This window comes from Rhinolophus hipposideros, assembly GCF_964194185.1.
Source record: "Rhinolophus hipposideros genome assembly, chromosome: 5".
Classification (NCBI taxonomy): domain Eukaryota; kingdom Metazoa; phylum Chordata; class Mammalia; order Chiroptera; family Rhinolophidae; genus Rhinolophus; species Rhinolophus hipposideros.
In genome coordinates, this window is record NC_138051.1 from 70,015,859 (window position 1) to 70,031,513 (window position 15,655).

The 15,655-nt window shown below is 38.0% G+C and overlaps 1 protein-coding gene and 1 pseudogene across 2 annotated transcripts in view; both read right to left on the minus strand.

Moving 5' to 3' along the window:
* Positions 1–15,655, minus strand: part of KCNH5 (potassium voltage-gated channel subfamily H member 5) — a 285,331-nt gene that overhangs the window by 207,504 nt on the left and 62,172 nt on the right. The window contains exon 7 of the mRNA XM_081050207.1: positions 6,899–7,325. Coding sequence (XP_080906333.1) covers positions 6,899–7,325 — 427 coding nt within the window. The remainder of the gene's footprint in view (positions 1–6,898; positions 7,326–15,655) is intronic.
* On the minus strand, positions 13,360–14,635 carry LOC308497712 (eukaryotic translation initiation factor 5-like; annotated as a pseudogene). The gene has a single exon. The product of its transcript is annotated as a eukaryotic translation initiation factor 5-like (transcript).

Sequence of the window (15,655 nt, forward strand, 5' to 3'; positions counted from 1 at the left end):
ACTAAACCATGAAAAAAGGTGCCTATAACCCTGAACTTTGGGCTCCACAAAATGTTTTTCCTCAAGGAGACTCAACTCATTAAAGAGAAGAAAAATTCTTTTTTTTATAAGCAGGGGTAAAGCAGACACAAAGAATTGACCCAGTTTCCAAAATAAACATGAAACTTAAAGCTCTCTCCATCTGGCTAAAACTAAAACCAGAAATGAAAATCAGCATGTTCATACTCTGTCTCTTACCTACACCAAGTAACAAGGGCAAGAGAAAAATTTAACATATAACTTAATATTGCATCTGAGTCACCTGACGTCTCATACTAAGATCTGTAGAGGAATTTTTTTTTTTTTAATTTCGGAAAAGGGTAACAACTCCCTTTGAAACCTGCCTGGATGCCCATCTGGGCCACACATCCTTCAGGTCCCCACTGGCATGGTGTGCAGCTTTCTCCCTGGCCCCATTTTTCTGCCCTGAGGCAAATATCTTTCAGTCTTCCTAGCTGCCTAATTTTTATATGGAAAAAAAAACTCTTTCCAAAAGCATATTTTTTCCCTCTATAATATCCCCTAACAGTCTCCTCTAATTCTTTAGCAAACAAATTCCATACAAGATGCATCTTACTCTCCATAAAACAAGGTATGCAATGTATGTGAAAAGCCCTAAAATCTTTAAGTCACACCTCTTCCTTTTCCATATTGACCTTACTTCCAATACCAGACCAATTCTGTGGACAATGGCATATGTGCACTAATAGAATCTTAGACGTATAGAATGTTAGCACTGAAAAGGACCTTAAAAGTCATTTATTTCAACTCCTACATTTCACAACTGAAAAAACTAACACCTAGAGATTCACAGACTCTCCAAGGTCACACAGGCCTTTGCCATCAACTTATTTTATATTCTCCCAATCTCTGGGTCTCCCTACCTCCTATATATTTATTTTTCCTATGGAGAGGGGTAAGGGCAATGCCCATAATCTCAGCTTGGCTTTTGTCTGAACTTCACAGAGGATGCTAAATAAGCTCATCAACCAGAGAATATGATGTGTGGTATGAGTCTCCTCTGCATGATGCTGAGTGACCAGTGTGTAACTAAGTGCTCCCCGGTGGCACTTAACCACCCATGTGGAGATTCAAATTTCCCTTCATACACATCCCACTAGCAGATGGTCCTGCTATACCTCTAAATGTGTGAAACCATTTGCCTTCTGCATTATAAACCGTACCAGTCAATTACAGAAAGTTATTAGACTGTTTGAGCTATCATCAATTACATCCAATTTGAAAATTGCAGATTAGGATAATTATGACTGGGTTTCCTGTCTACCAATTCAACCTCAGCAGTTTTAATATTTATAGCTTTTAGTTTTACTTTTAAAGACTCAGTTTGCACAGCATCCCAGGACAGATTCTAACAGTCAAATACCACAAATCAGGCTGCCTCAATTCAGCAACTAAGCAGGCAACAATGGAAAGAGTAAAAATGCTTTTAATAAAAGATAAATACCCAAAGTCCAACCTTATAGTCCTTTGAAATATGCTGTCTACGTGTTTACCAATGTATTTAATATTTAATAGTGTATTGAAATAAATCAAAGCAAATAAACTGTGTGTGTGTATATATATATATATATATATATAGAGAGAGAGAGAGAGAGAGAGGGAGAGAGAGAAATTTATGGTTGAACACAAACTATGGCCAAAAGTTATTCATAGTTTATATTTTTATTTTATATGTTTCCCCTTATAAAATTGTAATGAAAGATACAAAAATATAGTTTTTTTATAACGGATAGATTAAACTAAAATATAATTTATGTGATTATTTAGTAATGAAGAAGGAACTAAGTAAGCTTACTTAGTCTACTAATCTTTGGAAAAAAGAAAATTATTAGGGGCTCAATAATAAGATCCATTTCATATAAATGAAATGCATTAAAAAATATTTCAGAAAGACATCATTAAGCATTTAGTGAGCAAATCAGCAAACAGATTACCCACATCTTGATCTTAAAAAAAAAAAAAGTATGCTATTTTCCACAACTGCTACAAAACTAAACTGTAATAATATCTTCCTTTACAAAAGCCATCTGGTAGTGAATTTCATGAATGTCAGCAGAGTACTCGGGTTCGTTCATGAATGGACAGAGGAAGGGGGGAACTGACTATCCTGGGGTAGTAATGGCTGCCATGAGAGCTGTGGAGTTCGCCGGGGACACAGAGCATGCCAAAACTGAGAAAAGACAAATTTACGGTAAAGAATACACAGTGGTAGACAGTATGTTGATGAGATCCAAACACCCTTCCAGTTCTGGAATCCGAGGAGAACACTTCACCTTGGACAAACATAGGAACAAAGGATTTAAGTCTAAGAAATTCCTAGGTAGCAGGTAAGGGGAATAACCTGGGATCTTGCTCACATAGACGGAATCAAAAGGAAACATAAGGTGACTAGATTTGAAGGTAGGCCACAGTCACAAATTTTATATGAAGATTTGTCTGATACCTACAAGGAAGACCTTGAGACTGTGTTTCTGCAGTCTACATGAAATTGCGGGGGACGAGGGTGGGTGGGCAGGCGGGGGGAGGTGCAGGGAAGGGGGGAGAGCCTAGGAGTCAGAAGAAAGGTCATTAAAAAAAGAAGAGGACTCAGAAAGGACCTAGGAACTGAAATTACTGCCATTGAAATTTTTAAATATTGCTTGAAGGGACAAAAATTTCAGACTTTCCAGCAAAAGAGGCTATCTATCACTTACAAGTAGTGATTCTTTTTCTCAATAGAATATACGTAGTTGGTATCTCCAATAAACTTTTGATAAAACATTTTTCTCACTTACTGTGTCATAAGGTTACAAGTGGTGTTTCTCAAATGGCTAGCATGAAATCCTAGCAACTGAAAGCATAAACCTTTTTGCTATGCTATTTTCCTCTTCTCTCTCTCTCTCTCTCTCTCTCTCTCTCTCTCTCTCTCTCTCTCTCTCTCTCCACCACCAGCACCACCACCACACCACAGCACTAAATCCCTGGTTATTTCTATGGCTGATAACACATACAGGGTTCTGAGAACACTGGTGGTTTGTTTTCTTTTCCTTAGTGTTATTGTAGGGGGAACAATCATACTAAGATTGCAAACAGCTGCAACAGCCACATTTGGTTGATATTTTGTGCATGCATATCTAATAAATTTTGGAACTGTGGGAAGTGACTGTAACACTTCATGGGTCTTGACAGTTTTCTATTTTCCTCTGAAGTTGATGTAAAAGAAAGATGCCATGAAATTGCTAAGGACCCAAGGTCTAAGAAGGAAATTAAAAGGCATCTCCTTGGAACACTCTGGCTATAGAAACTGAAATTTATTCAGAGACATATAAAGAAAACCTAAATCAACAGGCAAAAAATGTCATTGGTTTGGAAACAGAAAACAACTGCTCAGATGTTAAAAGGAAATAATGGAAATTCAGAAAGGAAAAGTACCAACTTTAAGACCGGGTCTTCATCTTGAAATCAAGACAGGAACTGAAGAAAAAGAAAGGAGAATAAAGAAATTTTTATATAGCAATATAATTGGCCATACGTGAAGTTGAGAAGGAATGGAACCAACTCTGAACCAAACGAAGTTTTGACAACTCAACTAAATCAAGGTGAAAATTTCCAACGTAGGCAGATTCAAAAGGTAAATAGTAAAAAGTGGTGAGAGAAAGAGTTGTTGGTGCTTCCACTGACTAGCCTTTTAGTTGGGTTGGGGCCATCCGGCCAAAGGGGCCACGACACCCCCAAAGGCAGACAACATAGGTGAGCTCACCAGGGCTTTCACAGAGGAATCAGGCCAGAATTCAAAAATTGCATTTTCCTGCATCTTCATCGGAGACCTCAATGGATAGGAGATCCTCACTATGACCATCAGGTACATCTTCAACTTCCTTCACTTATACAATAAATTTAGAGTAAGCATGGTATTAACAAGCGTTTACAAGTTAAGTATACGGAAGCAAACAGGCAAAGGCCCTACTCTCATGGAGCTTGTATACTGAAGGGAAAGAAAACCAGAGTCAACATGGTTTTAGATCTTGGTAGGTATGATGAAGAAGAAAAAGGCTAAAGGGCAGAGAACATTGGGGTGATTTTTTACAGTAGAGTAGCATTGGGAAGAATTTCTGAAGAGGTGATTTGAGTGGAGACCTGCAGGAATTCAGGGCATGATAACAGGGGAAGGCTGTTATAAGCAAGTACAAAGACCGGGCCAGAACCCAGCTTGATGTGCACAGAGAGACAAGATGGCTGGCGTGGATAGGGTACAATAAGCAAGGGTGGGAATGGTAGAAAGTGAAGTAGGTGAGGCATGCAAGGGTCAGACCATTAAGGCTTTGACAGAAGCAGTAGGGAATCTTCATTTTATTCTATGTGCATTGGAAAACAATAGAGGGCTTGGAGCAGAGGAATGGTATGATCTAATTTACTTTAAAAGGGACACTCTGAGTAGAGATGTGCGACAAGAGTAGAAACAGAAGGAACATATAGGAGATTACTGCAAATTTCCAGGCCAGTGATGGTGGTGACTTGGTCTTGGGTGATAAGCTATGAAGTGGAGAGAAATAATCAAATGTATTCCAAGGGCAAAGCCAACAGAAACTTTTATGAATACATGAGAAAGACAGGTATCTAGGATGATTTCCAGGTTTGAGGCCTGAGGAACAAAATGGATAATGGTGTCCTTCAACTCTACATAGATTTTATTTCCCTATTATTGGCTTGTGAAAAAACTAACTATGCTGGTACATCCACTCTGTAAATTTCAGTTTGCCAATTTCTTAAAAGAAAAACTAAATATGTACTTACCACATGTCCCAGTAATCACATTATTTGGTATTTATATTAAAGAACTGAGCACTTACGTCCAAACAAAACACCTGTACATGAAAGTTCATAGCTGTTTTATTCGTAATAGCCCAAAACTGGAAATAACCAAAATGTCCTTCAATACAAGGATGGTTAAACAGTGGTATATCCAAACCATAAAATACTACTCAGAAATAAAAAGAAACAAACTATTGATAATATTCACAACTTAGATCTCAAGGGGATTATGCCGAATGGGAAAAAATAATTTCAAAAGATCACAAATTGTATGATTCTATTAATATAACATTCTCAAAATCAAAAAATTACAGAGATGAAGAACGGTCAATAGTTACCAGGGGTTGCAGATGCTTGGAGGAAGGCATGGGTGTGACTATAGAGCAGTAACATGAGGGACATCTTTATGGCGATGACACAATTCTGTATCTTGATTTCAGTAGTTACAGCAATCTACACATGTGCTAAAATACCACAGAACTATACACATGTTTTACCAATGTCAGTGTTGGTCTGGTACTAGTTTTGTAAGATGCATCTATGGGAGGAAACAAGGTGAAGGGCACAAAGGCCCTCTCTATACTATCTTTGCAACTTCTAATGAATCTATAATAACTTGAAAATAATTTTTTTAAAAAAATCTAACCATGCTCAAGTGTAAGGAAAAATACATTATATAAATATTAAAAGTTGTATAGCAATCAATACGACATCTGACAAAATGGTGTCTTCTGAATTTATAAAGCATCTTTTTGCTACTACATCTTATTATTTTGGTGTGAGGCAACAGTTTAATTAATCATCAGGATCAAACAGCACTTGGAATTCTCACTCTCCTTCTAACTTTTACCTTTAACTAGCAAATAAAACCTGTGAGTTCGTGTTTTTGTACTTACTAGGACAAAGGAGTAGAGAGGGACAGAAGCTACCTAACTGCCAACATCGGTGTTCCAACAGCTTTCAGACATTCTGAACTCTGAAAACTACTTTGCCAAAACCCAAGATACTGACCCATCATGGGCCAACAAATACTCCTGGACTCTTAATATCTTTCCCATCAGTGTCAAAATGTAAACCTCTGTAATATGAAACTTTAAAAATGGTGGCTTAGACCCAAAACCAATGACTGTGAGCAAAAGACTAATTCTATCTCCAGTCCAATGATCTTAATGATCTTACTGTAGGTATCAGATCTAGGTTAGAATAAATCAAGTCAACTTGGAGGCATGGATGGTGAGGAAGTCTCCCTAAGATCTTTCACAACAGCTTCTTTGGTATGTATTTCCTTAGTGCTCTGGTCTTCTGAGAGCATCCAGTCTCAGTCTGAGTGTAGAACTCGGGGTCTGGGGCTCCTTGAGAGAACATTCTACTCCAAAGAACACCCTCAAGGCATTTAGTCCTCAGGTATGCATGTTAAATGTTAGACGCTCTTGTCTTTGTTAAATAGTCTTATATTTACTAATCCTTAGAGTCTCTCAAACAGGCATGTATCCATTGCAGAATATGTGTAATGGAGATTAGATTGATAAAAGTTTTTTTACTAGTCTTAATTATAAAAACCTGCATAGAACTGTATCCTGAATTTTAATTCAGGAATTTGATTTATTAGGTAAAATATTTTCTAAACTATGCATCTCACAACAGGTCTGTCTGCTTTTCTGGAATTTAATGTAACTGCCAACAAAACTTATGGAATGTGCCAGATGCTGGCTGTCTAGATGCTGGTGTCCCTTGGAAAGAGCTCTGACAGGTACAACACTGTGAACAGAATTAAATCACAGAGGTCCTATTCTGACGTTTGTATCACTCTTTCCACACTGTATTAAATGTGTTAATACATTCTAAAAAGTAAAATATATTATTTTGCATTTTTATTTTCTAAGGATGAATAAAAATTAAACCAATGCAAATGATATGGATTGAGCACCTTTATGAAGACAAAGTAGTTATATTTTAATCCTGCCAGAGCTTGGAGCCTGGGTAACTGCCAACAACAATCATTTGTAATAAATAAATAAAATACATTTTTAAAATCCAAGATACTTACAGCCAACCATCATCATGGCCACCGAAAACATCTTCTCCACATCTGTGGTAGGAGCTATGTTTCCAAATCCTATGGTTGTAAGGCTTGTCATGGTAAAGTAGAGAGAGGACACATACAGTGAATCCTTGCTGGGTCCTCCTTCCCATATCCCTGCACTGGTATTGTATCGATACGGAGTCCCAATGCTCAAGGCCAGCTGATAGAGCCAACTGTCTATTTGGATGGTGTTCGTGACTTCATCGATGACCTCGTAGTCCCCAATGCTGTACCATATGCAAGCCAGCCAGTGGGCGACTAGTCCAAACACACATACCAGGAGCACAAGGACCGCTGCTCCATACTCGAGGTAATGGTCCAATTTCCTAGCAACACGGCCCAGGCGCAAGAGACGCACCACTTTTAAGGAACTGAAGAGACTGCTGATTCCCTGAAAAAAGAAAAGAAATGACAAAACAGTTTCAGAAAGAAAAGGCGAGGGAAACAGGACAATGGCTCCCCTTTGTGAACTTGACTACCTGTTTATATAATAGGAACTTGTACATAATAGAGCTCTGACTTTGTCAACAAAGAAAGCTGCTGAAACTATAAAGAAACTTTTTTTTAATGCAGATTCCTTCCCACTCAGAAATTAGATATTTGTGAATTTTTAGACATAACAACTTTTCATTAGCTAAGGAAGACCTAATTTATTTTCATAAGGGGAGTATAAATAGCACAGAGAAAAACCAAAGGAGAAAATTGTTCAAATGAAATATATATACAGCCTATACAAATAAAGTGGTGAGTTTAGACCTTTTATTTCTTCTCCTATAAAACTTTTCTTCTAAAAGATTGATTTTTTTTTCTTACTTTATAATAGCTATGAACAGCAGAACGTCTGAAAAAATAATTCTAATCTTGCAGGCAAGCAAACAGGAAATACTTCTGGACACACGGAGAGAACAGACAAATGTCATTGTTGGTTCTACTACTTCCTGCCACAGTCATGATAAGCCCTAAATTTGCAGAGCTCTGAAACGTGGAAGAGTTAAAACTTCAATGGGTACATAACCTTATCATCCTCTAGCAACAGTTATAGAAAAGAGTATCATAGGGAATAGCAGCAAAAAATAAATCATATTTTGTCGAGAAGCTTAAAATGTAGCATTAACCAAATAGAAATATAACATAGACGATCTTCAATCAATGAAGATCTCACAGTTACTTTTTTGGAAGCATCTAATAAGCCACCTGAGAAGACAGGATAAATGCATTCCTGATGCAGGGACAGAAGAGAGAGCATGATCGAGGAAACCCTTCATCTGAAGGATGAGACTTGAAGGGAGCACCTCCAAGTCTCATGGAGTCCATGACTTCCTTCATGCTAATTCTCTCTCCCACCAGGGAGACAAGGAATCTAACATAATTACGCTGAGCTGGATTCTGACTAACACAGAGGAATGGTTAAGGTAGTGGAACAGACGTAACTCTGTCAGACTCTAATTATGGCATCATAAAGTTCTTGACAGTTAAATCTTTAAAAATGATAAAAATGCATTTGGTATAATATGCTCTATATGATTGAAATGTATCAAAATAAAATGAGAGAGAGAGAGAGAGTGAGAGCAAAGAGAAGTAGAAATCAGAGACCTTATAGATATGAAAGAGTAGCAGAAGCATCTTGACAGTTTTTTGGGTGTTTTTTTCTTTCTTAACCTTGATATCTTTAAGCATGGCTCTATTTAATTCCCGCTCTCAAATGTTGTGGTATAAATGCAGCCTTAAAGTAAATTCTCATTTCACTTAAACACTTGAGGAGAAAAAAAGACACTGAATTTTAGGCAGAACAAAAGAGTAGCAAAATAAAACTCAGAAGATGAACTGGCATAATTCAATGACGATGAGATGTTGAGAGGTAAGAAGATTCAAAAGAGCTTGGAAGCACTAAAAAATGATACTATGTAATCATGAACAAGAAAGACAAAAGTGTTTACTGAGAACTTCTATAAGCCAGAGTCTGAGTTGGGCCCTTGGCGACATTAAGATAAATGTGTCTTGCTTCTGCTCTAAAGAAATCCACGAAAATGCATGAAATGCATGAAAACCTCAAACAGGGTTAAATTTAAAAATACAAACAGTGTTGCCGTAGATGCTTTTCTCTAGTCAATTTGTAAAGGCACTATGGTACTTTTGTTTAAATACTACAAAGAAAAGTCATTCCTACCTGAATTCTTTTCTCTAAAAAACAAAAAAAAAAAAAAAAAAAAAAAAAGAGGAATCTTTATCTCCATTCAAACTACAAACCAGTCACAACTCTCAATTGGAACATGAAGAATGAGGGCCTACTAGAATTAGGCCTCAATGGTGGAAGGACACTCTCCTTGGATCTGTGATGTAGGCACATTTCTCCAAAAGGAGGTGGTCTATCCTGAGGGGCACCTGCTCTGGACTCCACTTAATGAAAAAGCACATTTTCTATAGCCATGTCCAACACTAGTTACATATTACAGAATATTTTGAAAGCATTGTAAACTCTTTCTGCCATGGGTTATATGACTTTCTCCTAGGTTTTAGCCACCTCCTCAATTAACATTTCTTTCAATATCATTTTCTACAGATCCCCTGCTCCATGCTTCGATTATGTGTTAGGATTCTCTTCACGATTACCCTCAGCCGTTTCCTGGTTGATTTAATGCATATCCATGTTTCAAATGACTTCTATAAATGGATGATTCACAGGTCCTCTTCTTAGCACAAAGGAGCTTAGCTCAGGAACCCGTCTCCTAAGTTCCTGATACAGAAATGAAATTCCTGCTATACATTTCCATTTATATGTCCCACAGGGGTTCAAAAGGTCATAGGTCCCAAAAGGAATCCTTCTCTTCTCCTGAGTCAGTTCTCTGTATCCCACTCTTGTGAACATCATTATCTGCCCACTCCTTCAGACCTGGAGCTGAGCCTCATCCCGCTGATTATCAAGTCCTGAGATCCACTCAACATGCTCGAGTAAGTGCTCAAGTAAGTGCTCAATGTATATCTACTTTTAAAATCTCTCAAAAACTTTCCCTTCTTTCCCATTTCCAAGGTCATACCTTACCCATGATTTCATGTTTTTTCTGACATGTGTGACAAGAATAGCCTCTCCACTGGACACCCTACCTCTACTCTAACTCCCTTTAATTTGCAGATCACACTGTACAGGCTTCTAGCCTGGTGTTTTTTTTTAAATCACATCAATCTAATCATGTGCTTCTCTGATCTAAAAGTCTTTAATGCTATTGGATTCAGTATAACTCTCTACTATGACATGAAAAGCCATTCAGGACCTGGTACTGCCCAACTAGTCAGCATCTTTCCCATCCATTCCTCCTCATGCTCTCTGCTACTACCACACTCAGTTATGTGTAGTTCCTAGAGTGCCCATTCTGTTTCAGGCCACACTACTCATTGTTCCCTCTTCTTAAACCATCTGTCCCTCCCACACTCTTGGTGGCTAGGAACTGACTTGTGTTTATGACAAACACCCTCTCCTCTACATGCATTTCTCTGACATCTCCCCCCTTCCCCACCATCTTCATTGTCATACCCTCACCGTGTCTCAGATTGTGAGAGTTAGGTGGCCTTCCTTAGTGTTATCATATACCCTTTGCACACCTATAACAATTATCATAATAACATTTTATTACAAGTCTCTGTATACATGACATCCCAGGAAACTAAACATTTTGATGAACATGTGTAGTATCAATTACAAAGCTTGGCATACGGTAATATGTTAAGCAGTCAATGCATTCAATAAATAAATGAAAAAAAAACTGCAACACAAGAAAATGTAGATGAAGTGACTTCGGGGGGTCTTAGCTAATAATAAACTTGATGCAATTTAACAGTAAAATACAGACAACAAAACAGTCAATGCAACTTTGAGTTGCATTAATAAAGGGATGGCATCAAGTATAAAAGAGAAATTCTCCTTAATTTCTCCACTGACCAGACCATAGAAATAGGCGATACATAAAATATATTCAGAAAAGAATGCTAAAAAGGAACTCAAAAATATACCCTATAAGGTGACATTAAAGAAAATGGAGACTGGGATAGGGCATTACAACTGTATTCAAACACACAGGGCATTAAGCTCATTCTCTATAACCCTAAGGGAGGGAGCCTGAATCATAGTTGGAGCTACAGGGACAAAAGAATGCAACAAAGATTTCAACAAGCCTATTCATATACTTTTATGTAGTATACCAACCAGAAAGCAAGATTATTCTCTGCTACTTGGAAGACAGACAAGGTGATAACAATATTGAACACTTATTGCATGCCAGGTACTGTTCTAAGTGCTTTATATGTATTAACTAATTTAAACTTGAAAACAATCCTAGGCAGTAGGTACCATTACTAAAACACAGCCCAGAAAGGTCAAGTAATTTGACTAAGTTCATGCAGCTAGAAGAGGAGGTGGCAAGATTCAAATACAGGGAGTGTCGCTTCAGACCCCTTGTTCCTCATCACTTCACTATCTGACCGCACTCTGAAACTCACTAGAGCATAAGGTATAATTTAACAGCCCATTCATACCAGCAATGTGGGCTTAAACATGGGCATTTGATACATGACTGAATAAAGGAGAGGAAATACTTATCCCCACCCAGGCACAGCAGTGGTCTACAGAGGCCCTACGACTCTATAGTCTGCAGTTCTCTAAATGGACCAAGTCATTTCATTCTCCCAATAGCAGGACTCTTATCCCTATCGTACACGAGGACACTGAAGGTCAGACAGGTTAAATAACTTGCCCAAAGTCACACAGCTAGGACAGAGTGGAAGCATCACTCAGGCCTAGTCCCTCAGCTTCTTAGTGCAATTTCCATGACAACCAACTGCACTACTGGGGCTTTGCAGAGCAACAGTGCGCCAGTCAAACCAAACCCCTTCTCGCTCCCAAACATGACCTCAAAGTTTCGCCTTTGAATGTGCCCAGTGTTCCCTTCATCTGCTCATAAAATCAGAAACTGCTGTTCGAAATGAATAATACACAAATAAGTAAGTTTGCTTTATTTGGAAAGCTCTTTTTCTCACTATCTCATTCTCCATTGTTTTGTATCAAAGAGAACTCACCGCAATAATTACAATCAAAACTCAAAATGAAATGACTAGGTTTTAAAATGGAATGAAATACTTAAAACTTGAAATAATCCAAACGTCCATCTCCAGTATAGTGGATAAATTATCACACATTCACTCAATGGAATACTATTCAAAAATAGACATGAACAGATGAGAACAACATACAATAACAAGAATGAATCTGAAAAGCATCATGTTGAGCAAAAGAGACCAGACACAAAGGAGTATATACAGTATGATCTCATTTATAAAAAGCTTAAAAACAGGTGGAACTCCTCTACAGAATTAGAAGTCAAGACAGTGGCTCCCTTTGATGGGGGAGGAGTGGTGACTATGAGGGGGCTGGGGTCTCTGGCAACATTCTGTTTCTTTTTTTTAATGACCAAAATCTTTATTTTTGTAACTATATAAATGTGATCCAAATGTGTCCACCACTAAGTTTTTAGAAAGAAAATATGCTATAAATAAGCAAACTACATATTCACTGATAAGTGTATGGACTCCTTAGATATCTCAGGCTTAATTACAGACCACTCACAGCAATACATTTTTAGTAGAAAGTGTATCATGATGTGAAGCCATTGTAGCTTTTTTTTTTATTAAATTTATTGGGGTGACAATTGTTAGTAAATTTACATAGATTTCAGGTGTACAATTCTGTATTACATCGTCTATAAATCCCATTGTGTGTTCACCACCCAGAGTCAGTTCTCCTTCCATCACCATATATTTGATCCCCCTTACCCTCATCACCTACCCCCCACCCCCTTACCCTCTGGTAACCACTAAATTATTGTCTGTGTCTATGAGTTTTTCTTTCTCATTTGTTTGTCTTGTTCTTTTGTTGTTTTTGATTTATATACCACATATCAGTGAAATCATAGGGTTCTCTGCTTTTGAAAAATGGACAGAGGCCCTGAAGAGACATTTCTCCAAAGAGGATATACAAATGGCAAATAGACATATGAAAAAATGCTCAACATCGCTAATCATCAGAGAAATGCAAATGAAAACCACAATGAGATATCACCTCACCCCAGTCAGAATGGCTTTCATCAACAAGACAAATAGTAACAAGTGTTGGAGAGGCTGTGGAGAAAAAGGAACCCTGATACACTGTTGGTGGGAATGCAGACTGGTGCAGCTGCTATGGAAGGCAGTGTGGAGGTTCCTCAAGAAATTACGAATAGAATTACCATATGACCCAGCAATCGCTCTCTTGGGTATCTACCAAAAAAATCTGAAAACATTTCTCCATTTCAGCTTTTGCACATACATGTTGCACTTCTGGCTGATGACACGGAAAGATTCTCAGTATTACACTGTTAGGCTGGGCTGCACCCACCCCTTTAAATGGCATCAATAACAATGTCATTGTCCTTGTTATCAGACTTCACAGCTTCAACTTTCGGTACACTGGCAGTCTTCAAATACACCATGTCAATGTTCTCATCTTCATCATCTTCACCACTGGAAGATTCCTCTTCTGCTTCCTTCAACCACTTTATAAATGGTTCTGCGTTGACACGAATCTTTTTGGCAAGTTCTTTTGAGACATAGTTCTTAGAAGCCTTTTCCGACCAGCTGATGATGACCTCTTCTTCCAGAAGGTCAGCGTCATACATCTCCTTCAAGATATGTGGAATCTTGGAGAGAAGCTGAGCCTGATGCATTGCTACCACACACTCTAAACCATGCAGAAGGTACCATTGAACTTTTTTGTTGTTGTGACAAAATTGTAGAAAATGGTACCTGTATTTCTTAATCTGTTCTCTAATCTTTTCATTAAAAAGAACTTCAGTCAAAACAAGACGGCCCATAGCTTTTACATCCAGTCTTTCTGCTTCAGCAACAATTTGTCAGATGAGTCAATAATACCCTCTTCCTTTTTTTTTAACAAAATTAAACAGGATATTGACCTGCTCTTTAACAGTCATTTCCAAATCATCACTGAGTGTCAGTACTTTTGTGTGGTCACTGATTTCGTCCATTCTGCGCCTTTGAGCTTCGTCAGTTGTATCCTCCACCCAATCATCATCCTTCTCTTCTTTCACGGCATGTGGAGGACTGATTTCATTTGGTGGTGATGGTGGTGGTGTCTCACTGCTGGACACGGAAACATTTTCCTTGTCTTTGCCCTTTCTAGTTTTCCTTTTCTTTCTTTCCTGTGCCACTGTCACTATTCTCAGGTGGGTTTTTGAGAATGAATGTGCCGAGTTTATGATGTGTGTCCAGTATACCTCGATAACCACAGGCTTTATAAGAATTACCTATTGTTTGCCTCTTTGGATTGACATGCAGCTCTGTTTCAGGATTTTCACACTCAGGACAGAGAATAAACTTTTTAATGAATCCATCCAACATGTCTTTCAGCTTATTCACCTCATGAGATCCATTGACAATGTAACAATCATTCTTAATATCAAACCTGGTCTATTCTCCCAGTTCACAACCAAAATATTTGGTGGGATATGTTGGAGTCCGATTAAATACCTTTGCAACATCAACCATGTTGACTATAACTGTCTTGATTCCATTTCCTTTGCCCTCAACCTTGGCAATCAGATGGGGCATCTTGTAGCGATAGAACTGGTCTGACACGTGGCGGTTGACATTGACAGACATTTTGGCTTATTACTGGCTTTATCAATAAGATGAAGAGATCTTTGATTGCAAGTTTTTGGTATCTTCTGTCTCTGGAATGTTCTTGCTGTGACTCAACATTCTGTTTCTTAATATGGCTAGTAAGTAATAGGTGTATTTACTCTGTGAAATCTCTTTGAGATCCACTTTTAAGACTGATGTCATTTTCTTTAAGTATGCTATGCTTAAACATAAAAAATAATGCTATGGAAAATTCAATAGCCGCTGCTATGTTGTTAGGTTAACATTTCACCACAATACTTAATTCAGATTCATGATTTCTTCTGCATGACATGATTTGGGGAGGGGAGTTTATATTCAATATTGTAAGTAAAGAGATTTTCCTTATTTTATGACTCACCCTTATAACCTTGAGATTGGGTCATAAACTATATTTAATTCCTTGCTGGAAATTTTTATTTCACCCATAAGGTAATACTAGGTACTTTTACATGCCAATCCTCAAAAATGCCCTCCTTGAGTAACTACCACCTTTTCCACACCAACTTCTTGATTTTGTACTTTCCACCAGTTTTACCTGCTCATTCATTTTCTGCTTCATTTCACTCCCCACTTTCCAGTCCTTCTTTTCCCTCCTCGCACTCCAGTGGCTTTCTGCCTCTTTCTCAACCTCTGAGCTCTAAGCACACAAATCCCTAGGTTTCCCCTGATGGAAGATAATAGCAAACACATCAAATGCAGAGCACAGCGGGGTTAATGGAGAGCTTTCAGTCATCAGCCTTCCACTTTTCTAGCCAATTTCCTTACTTGACAAGCCCCTCAGGCCATAGTAGCATAAGGAACAATAGGGACAGCTCCGTGTTATTAACTCTTCAAGACTTTTTCTGGATTCCCACTCTAAAGAGACGCAAAATGTTATCAACATAACAATAATATCTTTCAATGATAAAACCACTTAAAATATAAATCAATTCTCTCATTTGATTAACACTAATGAACTCAGCTAATATTCTTTCTTACATTCTTCTCTTCTTGATTTAT